Source organism: Rhinatrema bivittatum, chromosome 2 (genome assembly GCF_901001135.1).
Source record: "Rhinatrema bivittatum chromosome 2, aRhiBiv1.1, whole genome shotgun sequence".
NCBI lineage: Eukaryota > Metazoa > Chordata > Amphibia > Gymnophiona > Rhinatrematidae > Rhinatrema > Rhinatrema bivittatum.
The window spans coordinates 46,858,274-46,885,455 of record NC_042616.1 but is presented as its reverse complement, the minus strand read 5'-3'; the positions used below and the strand labels follow the sequence as shown (position 1 = coordinate 46,885,455).

At 46.8% G+C, this 27,182-nt stretch overlaps 1 protein-coding gene across 1 annotated transcript in view; it reads right to left on the bottom strand.

Annotated features, from left to right (window-relative positions):
- KCNH2 (potassium voltage-gated channel subfamily H member 2) overlaps window positions 1-27,182 on the bottom strand; it is a 439,418-nt gene that overhangs the window by 162,689 nt on the left and 249,547 nt on the right. The window contains exon 4 of the mRNA XM_029587977.1: window positions 7,143-7,565. Coding sequence (XP_029443837.1) covers window positions 7,143-7,565 — 423 coding nt within the window. The remainder of the gene's footprint in view (window positions 1-7,142; window positions 7,566-27,182) is intronic.

Here is a 27,182-nt window from a genome sequence, read left to right as displayed (position 1 = left end):
GCAGAGGTCCAGTGAATCCATTGGTCCTGGAGTAAAATGGGAGTCTTCATAAGCTATGATCCCTTTTAAAGGGCTAATGAAAAGCTATTGAAAAACATGAGCCTTCCAGATCTTCACCACACCTCCTTACCGGCCTTTAAAAGGGAACCCCTACTTAGGGGCAGAAGCACTAAAGAGATTCTCCCGATTTTGGACCTTATTCAAGAACTTCTCCCAATGGTACAGAACGGGAGGAAAGCATCCAGGAATCAGGCCCTTTGCATCTATGGAAAATAAAATGTTTGGCCCTTGGAGATCAGTTTCTGTGACTTCTGGAAAGTCTCCACTATGATGTAGTATTTGTATGTATCTGTATTTAGAGGAAGCTGCCAGAAAGCAGAGTTGCTTACCTGTAACAGGTGTTCTCCTAGGACAGCACAATGTTAGTCCTCACACATGGGTGACATCATCAGATGGAGCCCCGATGCGGAAAACTTATATCATAGTTTCAAGAACTTTGACTAGGCACACTGAGCATGCCCAGCATGCCCTATACCACGCGTCCACGTGGGGTCCTTCTCCAGTCTTGTAACATAGAATTATTACTAAAATAAAAATAGGAGAAACCCAACTCTGCAGGGTAGTGGGTGGGTTTTGTGAGGAATAACATCCTGCTGTCCTCAGAGAACACCTGCTACAGGTAAGCAACTCTACTTTGTCTGAGGACAAGCAGGATAGTAGTCCTCACATATGGGTGAATCCCTAGCTACAGGTTGCTCCCCAACACAAAAGGGGACCAACAGACACCCAACCAGGTGCCAATGAGCACAACACCACCGATGTTGTTGGTAACAGAGGGCGAAACAGCCTGAACCCAAACAACAGGCCCTAGGCAGGAGAGCTGGGTTCTACATTTCAAACAAGTCATGAAGGACAAAGTGGCCGAACCTACTGTCGTGTTGGCCATCCTTAACCAGACAGAAGTGAGATGTGAATGTGTGGAGAGAACTCCATGTCACAGCCTTGCAGATCTCCTCCATGGGAACTGCTCGCAAGTGAGCCACCGACGCTACCATGGCTCTGACAGAATGAGCCTTGATATGACCCCTAAGATGCATCCCGCCTGGACATAAAAGAAAGAGATGCAATCTGCTAGCCAACTGGATAGTGTCTGTTTGGCAACAGCAATGCCCAACTTATTCTTCTCAAAAGAAATAAAAAGTTTGGTGGGCTGTCTATGAGCTTCTGTCCGCTCCAGAGAGAAGGCTAAGGCTTGCTTGCAGTCCAAATTGTGCAGTGCTCGTTTGTCTTGGTGCAAATGAGGCCTGGGAAAAAATACTGTTAAGATAGAAATCCGTCACCACCTTAGGCAGGAACTTAGGGTGCGTACGCAAGACCACCCTTCATAACAGAACTTAGTATAAGATGGATAAGTCACTAAGGCCTGAAGCTTTCTGACCCTGCGTGCTGAGGTGACTGCCATCAAAAATATGACCTTCCAGGTCAGGTACTTCAGGTCACAGGTGCTCAACGGGTCAAAAGGAGCTTTCATCAGCTGAGCTAACATCACGCTGAGGTCCCAGTTGAAGCAGGCCCCACATGAAATGTACAATTATAGGCTGTTCAGAGATGGTGTACCATCTACACCTTGGTGGTATGCTCCAACTGCACTAAGATTAACTCTAATTCTTCCAAAAGGGGTAGAAGGTAATCAAGCAGTTTTGTGTGAGGCAGGAGAACGGAACTAGGGCCTTTTGCCCACATCACATGGAAAACCTCCTCAGTCCATATAGGACTTTCTAGTGGAAGGCTTTCTAGAAGCCACCAGGACCCAAGACACATCCTCTGAAAGATCAAGCGGCTGCAAGATTAACCTCTCAACATCAAGGCTGTGAGCGACAGGGCATGAAGGTTGGGATGCCACAGCCTGCCTTGATCTTGCATGATGAGATCTTGGGAAGTCCCCAGACTAATCGGTCTCCAGATGGACAACTCCTATAGGAGTCGAAACCAGACCCCTTTCTCGGCTATTGAGGGGCTATGAGGATCATAGTACTACTGTTCTCATGTTGCTTCAAGAGAGTCTTCGCCACTAAGGATATGCTTACAGAACAGCCTTGTCCCAATAACGGGCAAGGGTGTCCGAGGCTGGTTTGCTATCTGACCTGTACAGGAAGCAGACCGAGGCATTTTCCTCTTGCAGGAGTATGCAAACAGATCTACATCCAGGCTCCCTCAGAGGCAGAATATCCAATTCGCTACCCCCTGGTACAGGAACCACTCATGGGGTCTAAAGGCTCGATTCAGCCTGTCCGCTACCACGTTCTCCATCCTGGCCAGGTACATGGCCCTGAGCACCATCTTATGGAACAGTTCCCAGGATCAGATCTGGATCACTTCCTGACACAGGAGGTACAATCTCGTGCTTCCCTGCTTGTTGTTAAACCACATGGCTATCTGGTTGTTGGTCTAGATCAGGACAACTTCATTAGACAGCCGATCTCTGAAAGCCCATTGTATGTAACTAATCACCAAAAGCTTGAGGAAGTTGATTTGACAAGAGCATTCCTCAGTGGACCAGACATCCTGGGTGCTAAGCCCATATACATGAGCTCCCTATCCTAAGTTGGATGCATCCATGGTTAGTACAATTTGGGTAGGGAGACTTTGAAACGAGATCCCTTATCCAGATTCAGGAAAACATGCACTCCCAGCCTACGGAGGTGCGCCACCACCACGGCCAAGCATTTTATGAAGACCCGTGGGGCTGATGAAAGCCCGAACGGCAACACCCAGTACTGGAAGTGCTGTTTTCCACTACAAATCAGAGATACTTCCTGTGACCGGGAAAGATCTCGATATGACTGTATGTGTCCTTTAGGTCAAGGGAGCATAGCCAGTTCCCTTTTTGCAAAAAGGGGATCAAGGTGCCCAGGAAAACCATCTTGAACTTTTCTTTTCTTAGGAATCTGTTCAAGGCCCTTAGGTCTAGGATGGGATGGAGTCCTCCTGTTCTCTTTGGAATCAGGAAATACCTGGAGTAGAATCCCACTCTCTTTTTCCTGATGATACAGGCTCGACCACTCTGGCCATTAAGAGGAAGGAGAGCTCCGCTAGTAGTACATCCTGATGTGCTACTTGCCCCCAAGATGGGCACAGAGGGTAATTTGGCGGGACACCCAATAGATTAAATTGGTACCCTTGATGAATGATGGACAGAACCCAGTGGTCCGAGGTAATACTGTTCCGCTGGTTCGTAAAGAAATGTAGCCTGCCCCTGACCGTAGGGTTCATCGTCCCAGGTATGGGCAACTAGCCTACTCTCCCTATGACCCAGTCCCTGTCCCAGTCGTTGACTGAGCAGCCAGCTAGGGCTTGGGGGCTCTCTGCTACCTTGGACAGCCACGGGAGCCCTGATGGTGTTGAAGGAATCAAGGGGATGGAGGATAGTACTCCCTTTGGCAAAATAAAGGCTTCCTTGGCCCCTGTCTTGCAGGTCTCCTAGAAGAGGATGGCAGGTCCGAAGTGCTGGCGAAGAGTTGTTGGATGGTTTCATGGTGGTCCCGAAGTTGGGCCACAGCATCCCTCACCCTATCTTAATACATGGCATGTCAGCGAGTCATTCCTGTACCTCTGGTTGGGGATCTGAGACCTGCAACCCTACCATTCTGTGGGTGTCGATTCCTGCTGCAGACACTTTCAATGCCATCTCGAAAACATTGTGTTTTCCGCATTCCAATCCCATATGCACCAGCAACATGAGGGCGCCCTGCTGCTGTTGAGGCAGCTGCTCAGACACCTCCTGCACCTGCTTCCAGATGACCCGCGAGTACTGGCTCATGTAGAGCTGGTAGGCAGCAATGCGGGCAATGAGCATGGCGCTTTGAAATACCTTCCTCCCAAGAGTGTCCATCGATCTATGGTCCTTCCCTGGGGGCGCCGAGGAATGAATACGAGAGCGCTTGGCCCTCTTGAAGGCGGATTCGACCACCACCAACTGTTGGGGCAGCTGACGTTTATCGAACCCGGCAGTCTTCTGGATAAGGTAGACCCCCATCTGCCTTCTTATTAAAAGGGTGGCACTGTGAGGGGGCGTTCCCATATCCTCAGCAGCAACTCCTTAAGAATCTCGTGTACCAGAACTGCTACGATCCCCTTGGGAAGCTCCATGAACTGAAAGATCTCAAGCATTTTGTGCCTGGCATCATCCTCCGTTAACATCTGAAAAGGGATGGCTTCCGCCATCACCTCCACAAAACCTGTGAAGGTTAAGTCCTCAGGTGGAGATTTCCTTCGCTCCTCTGGAAGAGAAGGGTCTGTAGGGAGAACCTCAAAACCCTCAGAGGAGGACTCCGAAACATCATCACCCAGGGGTCATAGAGTTCCTCATTCTCACTGTAAGTGACAGGGGCTGGGTCCCTAGCTGCTCAGCCTTCATCCAGAGGTGCAGGATACCAGTAGAAATGGACAGAGAGCAGCAGGGCCCACCAGGCACCGATGTTGTCCCGGAAACCGATGCCAGCTGAGTCGGTACTGATGAGCACATTGAGCTTCTCCAGAAGCGGTATAAGGACAGGCGGCAATGTGCCATCGGTGCCACAGGTCCAAAGCCCTGCAGCATCCGATCCACCACTAGCTGGACTCGGTACTCCAGCTCCTCCTTGAATGTTGCTGATGCCAACTCCGACTGGGAGGAAGGAGGGGTGGCCAGATCCTCTTTGAAACCTCTAGGTGGATCAGTGACTGGTAGGACTGGTGGAGACCATTGCACATTCCCAGTACCGATAGAGGATTGGTATTCCAAGGCACGGGGTCGCTTTGGGGGCATTACGGCAAAAGGCAGTGCATCCCAGTGCCCGGCACCATGCATCGATGGGGACCGGTGTCAATGCTTTTTCAGCTTCCCTTGAAGCTCGGCCCAGTCCTTCCCCAATACCAAGGCTGATGACGAGGAACCTGATGTCCTTGGCCTAGAGGAGATCGACAATGGTCTGTCTCCGGCACCCTTGTCTGCTGGCAGCATTGATAGAACCGACAGCCTCTCTGATGTCGATGGCTCAGTGTCCATTGGTGCAGCTCCTTGGTTTTTCGATGCAGATGCCACCGATGCTGATGGCTCAGACCTCTTCGACCCGAAGTGGCTCCATCTTGTTGAGTCGAAGCAGATGCCCCTTAGGGGTCATCTGGGCACATAAGCAGAAACCCCGGATGTCATGTGATGTCCCTAGGTATAGGACACATATCTCATGTAGATCTGTGATGGATACATTCCTCGGGCAACAAGAGCATGCCGAAAACCGGACATGGCCATGATGGATGAAATAAAAGAGGCATGAACTGAAATGATGGTGGTGGGGCAGCAATGGTTGGCAGGCACCGATGCACCACCACCATGGGGAATCGACTGTGAAAAGAAACTAACCTGAATCGCCAAAAACCCTGACTAGGAGACACTACAGGAGGGGACCAAGAAAGATCTAGCAACAGAATAACGAGGAAAAGCGCATAAAAAATGCGAGAAAAACCAAAGTTTTCCACAAGGCCAAAAAACAGCCAAAGTGAACTCACTCATCATGAGGCTTACAACTCCACAGAAAAAGAGAGACTGGAGAAGGACCCTGTGTGGATGCATGCAGGTCATGCTCAGTGTGCCTAGTCAAAGTTCTAGAAACTTTGGCATAAGTTTTCCGCACTGGTGCTCCATTTGATGATGTCACCCATGTGTGAGGACTACCATCCTGCTTGTCCTCAGAGAATTGTGGGATCAGGGTAATGGCAAGTCATGGGAAAGTGTTCCCTCTGCTAATTTCCATTTCACATGTGCTGATTGCTGCACACTGCAGTGATTTCCATATGTATTGGCAGAAAGTAAGCACTGTACACAAGAGGTAAAAGGTGGGGGGTGGGTTTGGGTCTAATATATATAATGTACAATATTCTTGACTGCCCACTTCTCTCCCCTCCATGCCACTATTAAATCGCGCAAAGAGAAGATGCGAATTTTTTTTTATCTCTTCACTCTGATTCATTTCTGGAGAAATAAATTGTGCAGGCCTAGATTCTCTTTTAGATGCATGAAGGAAAGGATCCTTCCTGCCCAAAGACTCTCTTAACCTTAGGGAGATGAATTCTTTCCTCCTGCAGAGGATGCTAGATGAAATCTGCATTCCTATGGACTTTCCTTTTGCAGATACTTTCATTCTGCTGGCAAACAAGTCCTCTATTCCAAGGCACTTCCCGGAAGCAGCTGCACTTATTTGGCTGATGAATCCTTGATTTCCAGAGGCTTCTCTAGCTGCTTCGGTTTCTAGAGTTAAAATTAATCCCATACTGCTGTGACTATTTATTCTGTTGGAAGAGGAGTCCTTTGTTTTAGGAAGGGAGATGGAGACTTGTGCAGGGGGAAAAAAGAATTAGTTTCATTTCACTACCAGCCCGGAATTTCTGCAGAGTCTTGTGTACTGAGCAAGCTCTTGGGAGTCATGGCAGGATTGGGTCAGGCTTTTGAAACTACAGACACATTCTAGGCAAAAGACCTTCCCAGGAACCCTCCGTGAGGTCAATTTTCAAGGCGCGTTCATCACTATTTAGCAGGATAAGCAGGACTTAAGCGGCTAAGTAGCGGCCACTGAATATGCGCCCATGTTCAGCGGCTGCTGCTTAGCCATATAAGTCCTTTATTTGGCTAAAAGATTAGCCGCATAAGTTGTGGGTGGGCAGTGGGAGGATTGGGGTGGAGCGAGTTAGCCTTACAACTTATGTGGCTAACTGCTGATATTTGGAATTAGCCACATAAGTTGTATGGCTAAGCTAGATGTGCCAAAGAGCGGGTCTAACCTTAGCTGTAGACTTATCCGGCTAAATGATCAGTTACACAGTATGCAGACATTCAGCGGCATAGCTGTGACACTGAATATACATCGTAACTTAGCCAGAGAAGTTCTAACTGGCCAGTTTTGAATATTGACCCTGTATGTCTTATGGTGCACCCCTTAATGAGCAGTACTGTACATAACTTGAATCACTGCCGTAAAGGGGGCCATCAGCATTTCATCTAGAGCAACAATCTAAAAAATAAATAGAAGTAAATAAAAACCCAGCATAAGGGAAAAAAAACGCAGCCAAAACGACATGGAAGACGACAGAGAAGATGAACTGCTTACCTCCTCCGATCCTGAACCAAAGATGAGAAGGTCGAAGGGAATAGCAGCCACCATGTCGATGAGGAACCAGCCCTTGAAGTAGTGAATGGCAATCTTGCCTGGGTGGCTGACCACCTCCTCGTTGCAATTGACATATGTGGTGCGGAAGTTGATAAGGATGTCAATGATGAACATGATGTCCACCATTAGATCCACCACATTCAGTGGGTTGCAGGCATAAGTGCACTTTAGGTCCCTGGTCTCTTGGTCATTCAGCAGGAAGGCAGCGGAGTAGGGTGTGAAGATGGCCGTGTAGATCACAAGAAGCAGAATCAGCCAGTCCCAAACGGCCTTGAAAGGGCTGTAGTGTAGGATAGTCCATTTGTGGATGCGAGGGGCTTGCAGTTTGTATTCAGGAAGGACATCTGCTCCCAATGACAAAACCTGCAGACAGAAAGGAGAAATCATTAGAGATTGCACAGATCAAGGACTGGTGTAACAATACAAAGACTCAATCAAAAAACAACAAGTGTCCTGGTACTAAATTTTAAATAGCACCTAATACGCCAAACTACTTGTGTATGACCCTCTATTCACGGGCAGACATTATCAGTACTGCTCGTTTCGCATAGGGGTCACTAATCCTTTAATCGAATATAATTTTTTGTTAATTTTCAAAATTTTTTAAGCAATTGCAATCGAGAGTAAAAAACGGATACTTATCCGCACTCGGAACCCAAACCCAATTTTCAAAAATTTTTAAGCAATTGCAATCGAGAGTAAAAAACGGATACTTATCCGCACTCGGAACCCAAACCCAATACAAAGACTGCCATCTCCAGGACCAGATGATTTGCTGGATGAGCATATGGATACAACCCTTTTAACCTCCAAGACTGGATGGCTTAGGGGATGAACACAGTAATACAGAGCCTGTCACCTCTATAACTCAAAGGGTAAGGAGATAGGGCACAGGGATTATAGAGCCTGTCACCTCTAGGACTGGATGGCTCAGGAATAAAGAGCCTTTCAGTGCCAAGACTAAATGACTCAGGGGATGAACACAGTGATACAGGGCCTGTGATCTTTAGAACTGGATGACTCCAGGGACAGGCACAGGAATAGGGGCCGATCACCTCTAGGACTGAATGGTTCAGGGAATGAGCACAGGGATACAGGGCCTGTCACATCACGACTGGAAGTAGGGAAAATTAGTTTTAGCAAGTTGCACGATGCTCTTAAAGAGAATCCGTAAGTGTTGAGATTCAAATCCTCCAAGTTTCTACCCACTACTGTGCCACACCTTTACCTAAGAAGGATAAAGAGAGAGTTAACACACTGAATAGAGGAAAAAAAAATTCTCAAGTGAATCTGAGACCTTGAACAAAGAGGCACTGCCCAACTGTCTCTGGTCCACTCCAATTCTTGGATGTGTAGAGGTCTAATATAGCAGTGGAAAGCATTACCAGAAGGAAAATCGGGCACAGGGGATGTTTACAGAGACTCCATGCTGATGATCTTCTTGAGCCACAAAAGTACTTGGAAACAATAAAAAACCACAGAAAGGGATCCTGTCTCACTGATGCCCTCTTTTTTCCTTCATTGCCCTCTCTCTCCTATTGATTTTCTCACTTCCTTCCTCACCCATCTTTGTCCCCCTCACATGCTCTCTATGCCACCTCCTCTCTCCCAGTTTTAGTAGGGCACAGAGCTACTCCTGCCCTGTCAGCCATTCCCTGTTAAAGTGGCTCTTCTCTGAGTCGTGACTTGGCTCTGCAGCCGCTTTTACAGGAGATGAGAGGCTGTTTAGCTTTTTCTTCTTTAATTGGGAATTGGCTGACGAGTTGCTGGCCTAGCAGACTCTGGGAGCTGGAGGCAGTTCTGTAGGATGCGGACAACAGCCTGCCCGTTAATCCAATGCTGAGCGGCAGGCAAACTCACAGTACTGAAAAAAAAAATAATTTAAGCCTGGCTGCCGGATAATTGCCCAATACCTAAGCATGTGTGAGATCCCTTCTTTTCTCCTACTTTAGATTTTCACCTCACAGCTTTGTGAACAGGCACAGTGGCTTCTCTAGCTCCCCTTTCCCCTCATTTTTCTGGAAGCCAAGGGGAGTGCATATTTAAAGGAGAACTTCCTTCTACTTAGGGTGCAAGTCATGTGCTGAGGGCAAACACAAATTTCAACATGGCTGACTGGAAAAAGAAGGGCAAGCTGAAATATTAGTGGGCACTGAGTAGTATTAAAATTCAGTGATGGAATAAACTGCTGCCAAGTGAATGTGACCCTGGAGGGGGAATTTAGACCAGTCCTGGGTTTTCTGCACATATCCTAGTGCATTGTGGTATTTGCAGTCCTGCTGCTTCCATTTGACATCATCACTGCAGTGCCCAGAATGCACCAGGGAAGTGGAGGGGAGAGACGAAGGGCCAGAGGGTAAAATGCCAGGACTGGTGTAGAGTCTTCCTCCAGGACCAGGGTCACAAATGGAGAAAATAACTGCAAAGTTATGTAAGGACCTCCAAGTACCTTACACCAAGCAGATATTTATTTATTTATTTTAAGTTTTTTTTATACCGATTTTCCTGCATAAAATGCATATCAAACCGGTTTACAATGAAACAGAATGAGCAGGAAGTAAAATTCCTTAGTCTAATACATTTAAACATCAATAATGAAATAATTTTAAACAAAGCAAAAAGCTAAATAACATTAATAAAAGTTAAATTATTAACATAAACATAAATATAATTATATTAGAAGGAGCACAAAGGTTAGCATGAAGGGGAGCACACCCGGCACGCGACGCCTGGTGTAATTGTGCCGTTAATCGGGTCGCCGCTGGCTGGTCGTCATGACGTGGGGGGGGGGGGGGGCGAGTCTTCACATCGCTGATTTTCTCTTTTAACATCTCAGTTCATTTTTACTATTTTTTTGTGTCTTTTTCTCACAAGATGTAGTTTTCTTTAAGTGCCCGATGGTAGTGGGCTGCCCCTCTGTAACAGCGCCTGGTGGAATCGTTTTAAGAGGATTTCCTCTCAGTCGCTTCATTGAGAAGGAGCCTGCAGATCATCAGTATCCCAAGGAGGGATGAATTACAGCCATCCAGAGGAGAAGAAGGAGAAAAGGAGTTTGGATGGACCCTCAATAGGGCCCATGAACATCTACTAGAGATTTTGGAAGAAGAAGAGTAACAACCTTAATACTGAAAAAGAAGAGGAGAATAACTGGTGTTTTTCAGGTACTGTAAGGAGACTTAAGAAGTGTGAGGAAACAGCATGGAGAAGTAGAAGACAAAGGACTGTGTAAAAATGGATTTCATCTTTAATGTTTCACCTACAGTGGGAGGGAAGCAACAAACTTGCCCTGTGCCAATGAGATGGGAAACAACATCAGATTAGAGACTTAATTAATTTGCTTTACCATCTTAAACTTTAAACAGGACTTTGAGAAGTCACAAATTGATTGAGAGATACTTGCAACATCAATAAGTGAATCAAGCGGCTGTAAAGATTATTTTCATCAATTCACAACATATCAGTAAAAGTAATATTAGAACCCAAAAGCAGCTTCCAGTGTGCTTTTTAGTGAACCTTGACTTTAACACTCATCAGTGCTGTTATCATCACCGCTGTATGAACTGGGGCTTAAGTGTTTACAATGCATAGGGCCTTAAGGTTATCTTTCCCTCTGCTCATGGAATCCTGGAGTTTAAAGCAATTTAATAACAAGAGACATGTAACACCGATGGGAGCAAGTTCATAGCCATTGCACTTTTGTTGGCCAAAAATGTAATTTTGACAACCTGGAAAAATGACGACCTTCCAGCATATCGCAGCTGGAAGGATTTAATGGGACAGAATGCACAGATGGAGTCACTGTGGCGGAAAAGCTTGCAGCATCCCAAATCTCTGGCTAATTTATGGGGATACTTTTGCTTGTGGGAGGATGTTGAGAGGCACTAAAAATCCAGTAGTGTCATCGCAAACCATCAATGCTACCCCCTTTCCCTGGTAAATAGGCAATGTGCCAGGCCAATCTAGTTTGTCTTTTGTGCGAGTGAGAAGTGCACATGTGTGTATGAATATAGGGGAAACGTTTCTGATTTGTCAAACAAGCATTATAAGAAAAAGTATGAGTTACCTGGGACTTTTACACACATTTTATGAATCCCTTTTATTGTTACTCTCATGCATAAATACTGTTATGCTTGTCGCAGTGCTTTCGTAACGTCTAAGGTAACCTTAATAAAGAGAATATTTAAAAAAAAAGAGACAGGTAACACCCACAACTATGATTTGACACATGACTTCCTGATCCACTATCCAGGTGCAATCAGCCCAGGGCTTACATTTGGAAGGGATGGAAGGGGAAAGGGAGAGGGCCTTCCTGCTCCCTGTGGAAGAGACATGGTCTGCTAGTCCAGATATGAGAAGGAGCTGATATTACAATCAGTGGAGAGTAACCATCCCCCTCCAGAGGTAAGGGGAACCATCCAACTATTGCAAGTACAAAGGAAGAGTCTGCAGAAGCAACAGGAAATCCCTGTTCTTGGAGGCCAGAGAAGCCACAGTGATTTCAGAAACTCTTGCATTTTTGCTGGTTTTCTTTATGCACTGGACTGTAATTTGGAATTAACATTTTTCTGTCATTCCAACCTCTTTTCACCATTTGCATCAATAAATCTGCACTGGATTGGAACACAAATTTGACTGACTGGCTTACTGAGCCTCAAGGGGCCTAGAAGCACCCTTTTTGCACCCTATCCAGAAGGAACACCTGGGCCGTGCTGAGTTTTGCCTGGTCTCAGCAACATCCGAAAGGGTGCCCTTTTCTCACAGTACAAGATTTAGGGGCTTGGTGTGGGCCAGGGGAACCTTTCTTTTTCTCTCTCACCACCCAGCGAAACTAATCAGAATCATGTGCCCCTCCAGCAGCTCTCTGATAGGCTGCTCAGGGAAACCCTGCACATTGCAATCCCCCCAAAAAGTCAAAGAAACTACCTTGACGATGAAAAGCGATTTCCTTCCATTTGAGGGTGTAAAATGGTATAGATTTTAATGTTTACATACTCTCCTGGAACAGTTTCCCTTTTGCAGTGCCTTTGAGATGGTGAAGTTGAATTATAATTTTAAGGAAAGATCAGCACTAACTGCACCATCCTATTTCAAGTAAGAGTCTTTCCTAGAACCTGATGTGGGAGTTCTCCACATCACCTGAAATAAAGTCTTTTTTTGGAAAAAATGTATACATAAATTTTAGACCTAGATGCTATATAATTTTAGATCAAGATGCTATATATACAGTGAATCCTCTCCCACAAGAGCTTACATGAGTCTAAGATGGAATACAAGGCACAGAATAATAAAATGGCTTACCCAGGGTCAGGTAAAGAGAATCAGTGGCAGAGCTGGTATTACAACTGAAGCACTGTTGTACATTAATTTGCTGAGATCGGGCGCTATCATTGCTGTCATTTAGCAGAGTTGCTTACCTGTAACAGGTGATCTCCGAGGACAGCAGGATGTTAGTTCTCAAACATGTGTGACATCATCAGATGGAGCCCCGATGCAGAAAACTTATGTCAACGTTTCTAAACTTTGACTAGGCACATTGAGCATGCACAGCAAACCGTATACCACACGCCCACACGGGGTCCCTTTCCAGTCTTGTAATATAGAATTATGATTAAAATAAAAAGTAGGAGAAACCAAACTCCTTGGGCTGGCGGGTGGCTGTAGTGAGGACTAACTTCCTGCTGTCCTTGGGGAACATCTGTTACAGGTAAGCAACTCTGCTCTCTCCGAGGACAAGCAGGATGGTAGTCCTCACACATGGGTGAATCCCTAGCTACAGGCTGCTCCCCAACACAAAAGGGGACCAACAGACACCCAACCAGGTGCCAAAGAGCACAACATCACTGGTGCTCTTGGTAACAGAGGGGGAGACAGCCTGAACCCAAACAACAGGCCCTAGGTGGAAGAGTTGGGTTCTACACCTCAAACAGGTTCTGAAGGACAGACTGGCTGAACTTACAGTCGTGTCAGCCATCCCTATCCAGACAATAATGAGATGTGAATGTATGGAGAGAATTCCACGTTGCAGCCTTGCAGATCTCCTCCATGGGAACTGCTCACAAGTGAGCCACCAACACTGCCATGGATCTGACAGAATAAGCCTTGACATGACCCCTAAGATGCAGACCCTCCTGGGCATAACAGAAGGAGATGCAATCTGCTAGCCAGTTGGATAGTGTCTGTTTGGCAATGGCAACACCCAACCTATTCTTGTCAAAAGAAATAAAAAGTTGGGTGGACAGTCTATGGGCCTCTGTCTGCTCCAGATAGAAGGCTAAGGCTTGCTTGCAGTCCAAACTGTGCAGTGATTGTTCGCCTTGGTGCGAATGGGGCATGGGAAAGAATATTGGCAGGACGATTGATGGTTAAGTTGGAAGTATGTCACCACCTTAGGCAGGAACTTAGGGTGCATGCGCAAGACCACTCTGTCATGATAAAATTTAGTGTAAGATAGATAAGTCATTAAGGCCTGGAGCTCACTGACCCTGTGCGCTGAGGTGACTGCCATCAAAAATATGACTTTCCAGGTCAGGTACTTCAAGTCAAAGGTGCAAAGCAATTCAAAAGAAGATGACATCAGCTGAGCTAACAACATGTTGATGTCCCAGGACACAACGGAGGCCTTAAGGGAGGCTTCAATTGAAGCAGGTGCCGCATGAATCCTACAACTACAGGCTGTACAGAGATGGGCGTAGCATCTACACCTTGGTGGTATGCGCCAACTGCACTGAGATGAACTCTAACGGAGTTGGTCTTTAAGCCAGCCTCTAATAGGTGTAGGAGGTAGTCAGGTAGTTTTTGTGTGGAACAGGAGAATGGATCTAGGGCCTTCTGCTCACACCACACAGAAATCCTCCTCCACTTCAGTCTATAGTACCTTCTAGCGGAAAGCTTTCTAGAAGCCATCAAGACCCGACACATCCTCTGAAAGATCAAGCAGCTGCAGGATTAACCTCTCAACATCCAGGCTTGTACGACAGGACGTGGAGGTTGGGATGCCGCAGCCTGCCTTGATCTTGCATAATGAGATCTGGAGAAGTCCCCTGACTGATCAGTCTCCAGATGGACAATTTCCTTAGGAGTGGAAACCAGACCTGTCTTGGCCAATGAGGGGCTATGAGGATCATAGTCCCCCCCTGTCCTCAGGAAGCTTTAAGAGAGTCTTCTCCACTAAGAGAATTGGAGGATACCTAAACAGAAGACCCTTGCCCCAATGACAGGGAGGGCATCCAAGGCTGGTTTGCTATCTGACCTGTACAGGGAGCTGAACCAAGGCACCTTCCTGTTGCAGGGGGATGCGAACAGATCTGCATCCGGGCTCCCCCAGAGGCGGAATATCCATTTTGCTACCCTTTGGTCATGGTTTCTGAAGGCTTGACTTAGCCTGTCTGTTACCACGTCCTGGCCAGGAACATGGCCCTGAGCACCATCTCAGATCTGGATGCTTCGTGACACAGGAGGTATGATCCCCTGCTTCCCTGCTTATTGACATACCACGTAGCTTCTTGGTTGTCGGTGTGGATCAGGACAACCTTTCTGGACAGACGATCTCTGAAAGCCCATAGCACATACCAGATCGCCAGAAGCTCCAGGAAGTTGATTTGACAAGAGCATTCCTGGGCAGAACTGAGACCATTTACATGTGCTCCCATTCCAGGGTGGATGCATCCATCATTAGGACAATTTGGGTAGGGGGACTTCAAAACGAGATTCCCCGTTCCAAATGTGAAAGCACCCGCCACCAGGACAAAGAGTCCTGGAGAGATGGGGTGACTCAGATGCAATCCTGATGGCTCTGAGTGGCCTGGCACTACTACGGCCTCAGGGTCCATTGGGCTCTGCGCATGTGTAAATGTGCCAAGGGAGTAACATGGACGGTTGGATCTCTGCTGTGATGGTCTAGCAGGGTTCCTATGAAGTCCAAGTGAAGTGACGGGCTGAGATGGGACTTTGGGTAGTTGAGAATGAACCTTAGTGACTCCAACAACCATATGATCAAGCACATGAACATGTTGCCCCTTGCCTGAAACTTGCTCTTGACCAGCCAATTGTCCAGATTGGCTGGTCAAGAGCTGTGGTGGAGGTGCTCTGCCACCACAGTCAGGCATTTTGTGAAGACCCATGGGGCTGACGAGAGCCCAAATGGCAACACCCGGTACTGGAAGTGCTGTTTTCCCATGACAAATTGGAGATATTTCCTATGACTGGGGAAGATTTTGATATGAGTGTATGCACCCTTTAGGTCAAGGAAGCATAACCAGTCTTCTTTTTGAAAAAAGGGGATCAAGGTGCCCAGGGAAACCATCTTGAATTTTTCTTTTCTTAGAAACTTGTTCAAGGCCCTTAGGTCTAGGATGGGATGGAATCCTCCTGTTCTCTTTGGAATCAGGAAGAAACTTGGAGTAGAATTCCCGTCCTTTTCATCCTGGTGGTATGACCTTGACTGCTCTGGCTGTTAAGAGAGAGGAGAGCTCTGCAAGAAGTACCTTTGATATGCTACCGGCTTCCAAAATGGGCGCAGGGGGCAATTTGGCGGGATACCCAATAGGTTCAGTTGGTATCTCTGATAGACGATGGATGGATGACTGGTTTGCAAACAACCACAGCCTTCCCCTGACTGGAGCATCCATTGTCCTGGTTATGGGCAACTGGCATACCTACAACCCTACGACCCTGTCAAAACCCTATCCCCGGAGTTTACTGAGGAGCCCACTGGGACTTGGGGGCTATCTGCTGCCTAGAACGGCCACGAAAGCCCTGATGGTGTTGGCAGGAGTGAGGAGGTGGAGAATAGTACTTCGTCTGGCAAAATAAAGACTTCCTTGGTCCCTGCTTGCTGGCCTCCTAATAGAGGAGGCCGGGTCCGGAGTACTGGTGGAGAGTTGTTGGAGGGTTTCATGGTGGTCCCAAAACTGGGCTTCCATGAAACCCTCACCCTATCTCCAAATAGATTCTTTCCAGTACACAGCATGTCAGCAAATCATTCCTGTACTTCTGGTCAGAAATCCAGGGCCCACAGCCATGCTATTCTGTGGGCGCCAATTCCTGCTGCAGAGACTCTCAATGCTGTCTTGAAAACATCATAGGTCGCACAGAACTTGTGCACTCCAGGCCCTTATACACCAGCGACATGAGGATGTCCTGCTGCTGTTGATGCAGCTGCTAGGCCACCTCCTGCATCTGTTTCCAGATGTCCCACAGTACTGGCTCATGTAGAGCTGGTAGGTAGTAATGCAGACAATGAGCATGGCGCCTTGAAACAATTTCCTCCCAAAAGCGTCCATCGCTCATCCTCAGGGGCACCAAGGAATGAGTCTGAGAGTGCTTGGCCCTCTTAAGGGTGGATTCGACTACCACGACTGGTGGGGCAGCTGATGCTTATCGAATCCGGCAGCTTTCTGGATGAGGTAGACACCGTCTGCTTTCTTAAAATAGGGGCACTGTGAGGGGATATTCCCTTATCCTCAGCAACAGCTCTTTAAGGATCTCATGTACTGGAACCGCCACAATCTTCTTAGAAGATCTCAAGTATTTTTTGCCTGGCATCCTTCTCCATCAATAACTGAAACGGGATGGCTTCCCCCATCACCCTCACAAAACATGCGAAGGTTAAGTCCTCAGGCAGAGACTTCCTTAGCTCCTCTGGAGGAGAAGGTTCTGACGGGAGACCCTCAGAGCCTTCGGAGGAAGACTCTGAAGCACATTGCCCCCAGGGATCATAGAGTTCCTCATCCTCACTGTAAGCAACAGAGGATGGATCCCTAGGTGCTCAGCCTTCATCAGAGGTGCAGGCATAGGAAAAACTAGAAATGGATGGCAAGCCTTGGCATCTCTGCTGGCCTCGGTGCAGCTTCCTCCTCAGAGGAACCTGCAACGACCACAGTATCAGTAGGGGGCAGCCTCTGTGCCCCGCCAGGTGCCGATGCTGTCCCAGAAACCGGCTCCAGCTGGGTTGGTAATACACCGATGAGCATATCGAGTTTCTACAGAAGCAGTACAAGGACAGACCATTCCGGATCTGGTGCCAAGGACAGAAGCCCTGCAGCGCCCGGTCCACCGCTAGACTCGGCGCACCAGCTCCTCCTTGAACATTGCCAATGCTAACACCAACTATGAGGAAGAAGAGGTGGCCAGATCCTCTTCAGACCCTTGAAGTGGATCGGTGACTGGCATCAGGACCGGTGGAGACCGCTGCGGGCCCCTTGCACAGATGGAGGATTGGCGCTCCTCGTCACGGGATAGCTTCGGGGGCATTGCAGTAAAAGCCAGTGCATTCCCGTGCCCGGCACCATGCATCGACGGGGACCAGTGCTGATACTTCTTCGGCTTCCCTCAGTGCTTGGCCTGATCCTTCCCTGGCACCAAGGCTGATGACGAGGAACCCAAGGTCCTTGGGCTGGAGGAGATCAACGATGGTCGGTCTTTGGCACCCTTGTTCGCTGGTGGTATTGACAGATCCAACAGTCCTGACGATGTCGATAGCTCTATGCCCATCAGACCGGCTCCTTGATCCTTCGATGCCAATGCCGCTGATGCCAATGGCTCTGACTTTTTTAACCCGAAGAGCTGCTCCATCTTACCAAGTCAAAGCTGACGTTCCTTCGGGGTCATCTGGGCTCATAAGTAGCAATGTCATGTGATGCCCCCAGGCAGAGGACACATATCTCATGTGGATCTGTGATGGATATGGTCCTTGGGCACCAGGGGCATTGCCGAAAACGGGACATGGCCATGATGGATAAAACAAAAGGGGCATAAATTGAAAGTGATGGCTGCAGGGTCGTCAATGGACAGCAGGCACCGATGCACCGCCGCCACGGGGAATTGACTGCGAAAGGAAACTTACCCAAATCCCCGAAAACCCTGACTAGGAGATGCTACGGGAGGGCACCAAGAGGGACCCGGCGATGAAACAAAAAGGAAAAGCTGCGAAAGCCCAAGAAAAACCAGAGTTTTCCACAAGGCCAAAAACAGCCAAATTGAGCTCACTCACACCACAAGGCTTATAGCTCCGCGGAAAAAGAGAGACTGGAGAGGGACCCCCCCACGTGGATGTGTGGTATAGGGCATGCTCAGTGTGCCTAGTCAAAGTTCTAGAAACTTTGACACACGTTTTCTGCATCAAGGCTCCATCTGATGATGTCACCCATGTATGAGGACTACCATCCTGCTTGTCCTCGGAGAAGCTGTAAAAACATCCTACACTTAGTTTCTCTTTCACAAATGCCCCATCACTGGTTTTCATTTCTATTTTTGTCTGATCTCTGCCCACTCAGAGGCCTCTTTCTTCTGTCTTTCCCTCCTTCCTACATTTCTCTCCCTTCTCTTCTCTCTTGCTCTCTCTTCATTTCTTTCTCCTCCCTCCCTATCTTTCCCCTTCTCATCACTCTTCCTTCATTTCTCTTACCTCCCCTACTCATTTTTCTCCTTCCTTTTCTCATCTCTCTCCCTCCTGCCTCTCTCCTCTCCTCCCATTTCTCTCCTTCTCTTGTCTTTCTCTGTCCCTTCTTTTCTCTTCTCTCCCTTTGTTTCATTCCTTCCAGTCTCCCTTTTTTTTTTTTTTTAGCAATTTGGGACTAGGGTCTCTCTCTTTTCTCTTACAGATTTCCACCTCCTCTCTTATCTGAGAGGGAACTGGATTGGATCTGTTAACGATTACTCAATATCTCTACTAAGCACTTAGGAACCAATATCTCTACTAAGCATTTAGGAACCACTTTGAATACATATACACCACAGCTCACTGTTTCAACAGCAGGGGAATGAAGAAAAGAGGATTTATATTCAGACAACAACCAACAAGGACTAAATTACACAGGCTGGGTAAACAAATAAGTGTGGGAGTAGCTTGCTTATTGCGGTGGTTACTACCCCTAACCAATTAGACTTGATACTTCACTTTGATGCAGCTCAAGCACTGCTCTCTACATCAATGGCGAGGGTGGAAGGAAATTAGAACCAAAAAGTTACCAATAAGGGTCCTGACCTCAGCGGTCAGAGTAACAGATAAGTATGAGAAAAATAAGTGTGAAAGCTTGCTTGGCAGACTGGATGGGCCGTTTGGTCTTCTTCTGCCATCATTTCTATGTTAGGAACATAGCTCTGTATAAGGAACACATTTGTTAGTTATGTTCTAACTGCACTCTTATTGTTAATTCTCATTGATACTTGCTCTTCTTTTTGCTATTTTTTCTAAAATGTTGTTGTATAATAACAACTGAGGTCCACTCACCTTTAGTTCTGCCACATTTCAGAATAATTGGTTCAGTGGTTTTTGAGCTGGAGGAAAATGATAAACACTGATCTGTTCCCTAGCCATAATTTCTGACTTCTGTTTGCCTTGGTCTAGCTTGAACATGGCTGGGAATTTTGGTCTGAAACTTTCTGTCTTGCTGGAGATAAAACTGAAAGAGGTATCTTTTGATATTTAACATTGTTCCCCTAATTTTCACTTTATTATTCAATCCTCCTCCCACCTCATCCCAGATGGCATGGCTGGGCAGCACAAGCAATCTCACAGGCAACAATAGTTCAAGGGCTACTTCCCCCAAGATGATCCCTCAGAGACTATGTAGTGGAGGACATCTTTCCTTCCTCTTCAATAAGACTGTCACCCAATAAGACTGTATACCCAATCCCAGCCAGTCCCGTTGCACAAGAAACTCAAACTTGGCTCTGCTGTGTCACAGGGCTGGCTAGTTTACAAATTTAAGGTAAGATGGGCCATAAAAATTGATAGTTGGTAGCTCCCTACTCATTATCCAGACATTCACCCATAGGCAAGGCTAACCAAATTATCATTGGTAATCAAAAAGCAGGAAAGCTTGCCTGTTACAGTCTAACACTGTTAAAGCACTCAGACCTTTCAGCAGTGACATCACTCTATTGATACAACATATATACTATTGCAAATCTAAGAAATAGGTACCCATAGGCAGGAACGGAGAACAGGTGAGGAATTTGGCCCCTGGAAATGAGAAAGCAGAAGGGGATGCCCCTCACAGAGCAGGGGGAGAGGCCAAAGTGAGTGCTCTTTTGAAGCAGCATCACAGGCTCCTCTTTAGCCCGGGTATTTGGTAGTTTCAAAATTTGGTGCCCAGTTGCCTAGATTGACTGAGCCTTAACCTGGGTCTGTCTGTGCTGTGCACAGGATCATAAGACTGATCTGAACCTGATCACAGAGCCATTCCCAGCAATAAGCTGATGCACATGATCAGCAGGACCAATTTTCAATCACTACTAGACATCTGAACTCTATCTGGCTATCAGGACAGGATACCTATTTGGGGGGCATAATGTACAATGTATTGAAAATGAGCTGAGTGCAACAAATTCCAAGACCATACTTCTAACCCATCCCCTTTTGGTGTCTAGCTTTACTTAGATGTTTGTGTCTTTGAAAACGTACTACCTTTCCTCATCATGTCTAGATTCACAATTTGCATGTCTAATGCACAAGCTCTTCAAAAATATAGGCCAAATAACTTGACACAATTATTCTTATGAGTTTCTGACCAACCCTTATGATAATCAATCAGAAGTTATTGGCCAATCCCTGATTTTAAGTTTGGGCCTCTCTGTTAAAATTTAGGCTTAAAATTCAGATTTGTCACACATGCTGTCTATGAGCTGCTGTGCTGATCCTTGTTAGAATCTCATGCAGACATGTAAAGTACAAACATACCATGAACAACTGAAGATTCTGGGTAAGAGATTCAAAATTTTAAAAATAAAGATCAGAAAAAAAGAGTTGGCAAGATAGTGTGGGGCCAACCAGACACAGTGTCTAACGATCTAAAGACGTCGAAACAATGTGATAAGATGATAGCTAAAGCAAGAAGAATGCTGGGCTGCATAGAGAGAGGAATATCTAGTAAGAGAAAGGAAGTGATGATCCCCTTGTACAGGGCCTTGGTGAGGCCTTACCTGGAGTACTGTGTTCAGTTCTGGAGACTGTATCTCCAAAGGGAAAGGAACAGAATGGAGGCAGTCCAGAGGAGGGCGACCAAAAAGGTGGATGGTCTTCATAAAATGACTTATGAAGAGAGATTGAAGAACCTAAATATGTATACCCTGGAGGAGAGGAGGAGCAGGGTGATATGATACAGACTTTCAGATACTTGAAAGGTTTTAATGATCCATGGTCAACAACAAACCTTTTCCGTTGGAAAAAAATCAGTAGAACTAGGGGTCACGACTTGAAGCTCCAGGGAGGAAGACTCAGAACCAATGTCAGGAAGTATTTCTTCACGGAGAGGGTGGTGAATGCCTGGAATGCCCTTCCCGTGGAAATGGTGAAGACTAAAACTGTGAAAAATTTCAAAGGGACATGGGATAAAAACACTGTGGATCCATAAAGGCTAGAGGATGGGAATGAAGAGAAGAGCGATGGGGGTGGATTACTGGAGTGGAGGCTACTACCTGGTGATTACTACCCTTACTCAATAAGCCTTCGCAAGGTTAATGCAACTCCAACATTACTCTCTGCTTCAATGGCAAGGGGAAATATGGAAAAGAGGATTTGCATTCAGACAACAACCAACAAGCACTTAACTTCACAATCTGGATAAACAAATAAGCATGGGAGTAGCTTGCTTATTACGGCGGTTACTACCCTAAACCAATTAAGCCTGATACATCAATTTGAATGCATATATAGCGTTGCTCTCTGCTTCAACGGCAGGGGGAAATGTGGAAAGCAGGATTTACCTTCAGACAACATCCAACAAGGCAATGATCTGTGCAGTCTGGCTAAACAAGCATCGGGGTAACTTGATTGATGCAGCGGTTACTACCCTTAACCATTAAGCCTTATGCTCACCTTTGATGCAACTGCAACATTACTCTCTGCATCAATGGCAGGGGATGGAGGGAAACTTGAATCAAACAGTTACCAACAAGGGTCCTGAAATTGGTGGTTGGTGAAACAGATACAAATGGGAAAATAAGTGTGGGAGCTTGCCAGGCAGACTGGATGGGCCAATTGGTCATTTTCTGCCGTCATTTCTATTTATGCAAAACCCCTGAACTGCTCTGCTTTTCAATTGCTCTATTCTGTATTATCCGTTAATTTTAAAAACTTTATTTAGAGAGCATAATTTTTGGTATCGGAAATATTTTTCTTTTTGAAATATGGTCAAATCTGAGGGGAGGAGGGGAAGAGATATACTTGGAAAATAACCTACTGTTTATATGAACAACCCAGCAGAAGACTATTGATGTCATTCCACTCCACTAAATGGACAGAAAACACTATAAGAAGCTGGGGCATGCCACTGTGGCTTCCTTGCCCAAAGATCAGAATTTCAGTCCTGATCTTTCTCCGCCATTAAAACATTTCCTCAGGGCAACATGGATATGATATCTTTAACCACAGTGCCTTCAACTTCGCATAAAAGACAGAAAAATCTGGTTATTTTATATACATAACAGATAGTCCCTGTTCCAGAGAACTTATATGACTCAAATTTGTGGTCAGTGGCAGCTGCAGTAGCCTCAAGCCACAGGAGTGGCCCACAGTACTGCCAAAGAGATTACTCTGGAGTTGGTTTGAATGGCATTAGTTAAAACAGAGCCAAAGTCATTGACCACCCTCTGCTAACAACTCCGTGACTAGTTTTATAGAACCAATTTAAGAAGCAGCAAAGGCATTTGGGAAGTGAAAACTGCTCAGTATCTAACATGAGAATATAACAAACTTCGTTCCAGTAAGTGGGAGAAGGGCCCCAGTAGTTATAGGCCATAGGACAAAGTCATCCCCATATACCGGAAGCAGGCCATAACTGAATTTCTCACAGCTATAGGAACACTAATTAACATTACTTTATAACTATGCATATGCTCAATTAAAAAACAAACAAATATCTAACATAAATTTGGGTATGAAATACAGGAGAATAAAGAAGCAGAGAGAGGGAAAGTAAAAAAAAAAAACCCACACAAAAAACGATGAACTAACTAACTGAAAGAGACCCAGATGCAAGGCAACATTGCAAGCTGGCCTCTGTATTGGAGAACTAGCCATTCAAGGGACCACCTACAGAGGCCCAACACTGGTGAGGAAGTCTTCACAGTTATTGCTTTGTTTTCTGAGGCTACTTCGTTTATTAGCCTTAAGAACAGAAGAACATAAGAAATTGCCATGCTGGGTGTTACAATTGGAGAGTGGACCCCTGTTCCGAAGTAGAGTCAGAGCTGCCGAGAGGGGAGTTAACCCTTGTCGGTCTCTACCGTCGGATGGCAAGGCCTGTTGGAGAGGTAGAGCTGAAGACTTCACCCTGGAAGCTCGTGACCCCCCCAGGAGGAGCCCGTAGGGGCACGGCCGCTGGGACTTAGGAGACTCCCTGAAGAATGAAGATGGTCTGGATGCAGGCGCCTCCTGCAGGTCATGGTTTCCAGACGGCTGGCGCCTCCAGCAGGTCGTAAGAGGTCAGGGAGTAGGTTTGAAGAATGGTCCCAGTCCAATCCAAGGGTCGAAATCCGGAGAGAGGTCGAGGGCTGGTCCAGGAGTAGATGGGAGAATGGTCCGAAGCCAATCCAGGAACAAGAGGGAGAAGGGTCCAGAGCCAGTCCACGTCGAAGTCAGAGAAGTCACCAACACCAGTCCAAAGGTCAGGAGCCAAAGAATCAATCCAACGGGGAGAAGAGCAGAAGCGGGACGAGAAGCGGATCCGGAACACCAAACAGGAAACCAGGAACTGAGCCTCAATACCAAGGCAAGGTCTGAGAGGCAGACCTCGCCTTAAATACCTGAAAAGAGGAAGCAGCTTCAGAAGGGAGCCACGACATTTCCTGTTGTGGCCCGGGCAGCGGCCGAGGCCGCGAGAAGAACGTCTGAGGGAGCTCCCTGCTCCAGCAGGAGCCTCCGGGTTCCCCCGATGTCGCGGGTGAGTTACTGGTCCCGGCTGCGGTCCGCTGCGGCCGGCGGCCATGACGGTCGGCCCCGGTCGTGGTTTGCTGCGGCCGGCGGCCATAACACTGGGTCAGATCAAGGGTCCATCAAGCCCAGCATCCTGTTTCCAACAGAGGCCAAACCAGGCCACAAGAACCTGGCAATTACCCAAACACTAAGAAGATGCAATTAATTAATTAATTGCATCAGTAATTAATTACTGATGCAATTAATAGCAATGGCTATTCCCTAAGTAAACTTGATTAAAAGCAGTTAATAGACCTCTCCTCCAAGAACTTATCCAAACCTTTTTTGAACCCAGCTACACTTATGTAAGGCAGCTAATAAAAAGCGTTATTATTGGTATACAGTGGTTCTCTACCGTTAACTTCCTACTGTCCTGCTTTCTTGGAAGTGGGGCACAGAAGCCCAATGGTAAACGATCCTGTCACATTACAGTGCAATTACTGCTGGCATGGAGGTGATGAAAAGAAACTGAAGCCTTGGATACAGAGATGCTTACTTTGCAAACAGTAAACCACAGCAGATAAAGACCCAACTGGTCCATCCAGTCTGCCCAGCAAAATGTTTATGGTTGTGGCTGCCACTTTGTGTAGATTACCCCTCATATGCAAATGTTATACCTAACGCAGCGAGTAATAATTTTCTTATACACAATATTTTGTTGAGAAGTGAGGGTGTGGGGGTGGGTGGGAGGTATGAGAAGTGAGGGAGAGATATGGGAAGAAAGGGAGGTACAGGCAGAGGGTGTGAGGGAAATGGAAGAGAGAGGAGCACAGGGAATGAGGAAGGCATAGAAGGGGATGAGGTGCGGGAAGTGAGGGTGGTGCAAGGGGAGAAAGTATGGTGAGTTGAGGGAGATACAGGAGAGAGGTATGGGGCATGAGGGAAAGGGAAGGGAGGTGAGGTAGATGCAGGGGGAAAGGTATGGGGAGTGAGAGATCTACAGAGGGGAGAGAGAGATAATACCATTGTAAACAACTGTGTGTAATGTGGATAATGTGTGACAGCATGGAAGGTGCTGCATTAGCACTTCTAAAAAAATTTCTGGCTAGCACTCCTTTGTATTACAAATCTGCCGGAACGCTACTCCAATGCAGTATATGTAAAATGAGTCTTTAATTTGTCTGATGCTCTTTGATTGCTGTTCCCTCAGCTCTTTTTTTCTTTCTCTCTGAATTTTCTCTCATTCTTCACCTCCTGTTCTCTCCCCCTCCTCCCCTCAGCAGTAGTAAATAGATTGAGTGTGTTCACACACCTGCAGAGCCTACCTTTCTATCTGGCAACCTATTTCTATTTTAACACAGTGGGAGAAACAGCAGGGACAATTAGAAATCAGCCAGATCAGCAGAAAAGAAAGCAGGCTGCTAGGGTCACAGCTGGCGTAGATGTAAAGTCTGAAATAACAGTACAGGCAAGAGAAAAAAAAAAAGCAGCACAGGGCGAGGTGCGAACCAGTCTCTGGAAATATTCAAGGTTACCAGTTCTTGTAAGTTATGCATACCTTCCCTGATACTGACACTGGTGCTTCTGATCTACTAACTAGACTCACTGCCACCAGTGTCACATTCCAGCTTTCTGAACTACCAACGGGACCTGCTGCCAGCCATGCCACCTTCCAGTTTTCAGATCTACCAAGAGGACTCACTACCACCCATACCACTTTCCAGCCTTCTGATCTACCAAGAGGACTCACTGCCACCCATGCCACCTTCCAGGCTTCTGATCTACCAAGAGGACTCACTGCCACCCATGCTATCTTCCAGCCTTCTGATCTACCAAGAGGACTCACTGCCACCCATACCACTTTCCAGGCTTCTGATCTACCAACAGGACTCACTGCCACCCATACCACTTTCCAGGCTTCTGATCTACCAACAGGACTCACTGCCACCCATACCACTTTCCAGGCTTCTGATCTACCAACAGGGCTCACTACCACCCATACCACTTTCCAGGCTTCTGATCTACCAACAGGACTCACTGCCACCCATGCCACTTTCCAGGCTTCTGATCTACCAAGAGGACTCACTGCCACCCATGCCACCTTCCAGCCTTCTGATCTACCAAGAGGACTCACTGCCACCCATACCACTTTCCAGGCTTCTGATCTACCAACAGGACTCACTGCCACCCATTCCACTTTCCAGGCTTCTGATCTACCAAGAGGACTCACTGCCACCCATGCCACCTTCCAGCCTTCTGACCTACCAACAGGACTCACTGCCAGCCATGCCACTTTCCAGGCTTCTGATCTACCAAGAGGACTCACTGCCACCCATACCACTTTCCAGGCTTCTGATCTACCAACAGGACTCACTGCTACCCATACCACTTTCCAGGCTTCTGATCTACCAACAGGACTCACTGCCACCCATGCCACCTTCCAGCCTTCTGATCTACCAACAGACTCACTGCCACTCATGTTGCCTTATATTCTTATGACCTACCAACCAGACAACTACCACTCTGCCACATTCCGGGTTTCTAACCTACCAACTGGACACACTGCCACTTATGCCAATTTCCAGTTTTCTGACCTACTAAACAGAACTGCTACCAACATGCAGTCTTCAAGGCTTCTGAAGTACTAACTAGATACACTGCCACTGATTTATTTATCTGATTTATATTCCACCTTTCAGACACTTCAAAGCGGATTACATTCAGGTACTGTAGGTATTTCCCTGTCCCCAGAGGGCTCACAATCTATGAGGCCGATGCAATACTGTGCGCTGGCTGCAGGTCACGGCTCAACTCCCGATTGGACGTGCATTTTGGATGTGCATCCATAACCCCTGATGCAAAACGGGGGTTAGCACGTCCAAAATGTGCGTCCAATCATGTGCGTAGGAAATAGTGATCACCACATGCAAATACATGTTAATGAGGCTATTATTTATTCCCCCCAATGCCAAAATAAAATGTGTGCCCAATGCGCACATTTTTACTCACTAAAATTAACGCCTGCCCTGAGCAGGCGTTAATTTTGGAGGAGCCCAAAAGGTGTACAGAAAAGCAGAACATACTGCTTTTCTGTTCTTCCTCTGACTTAATATCGGGGCCATATT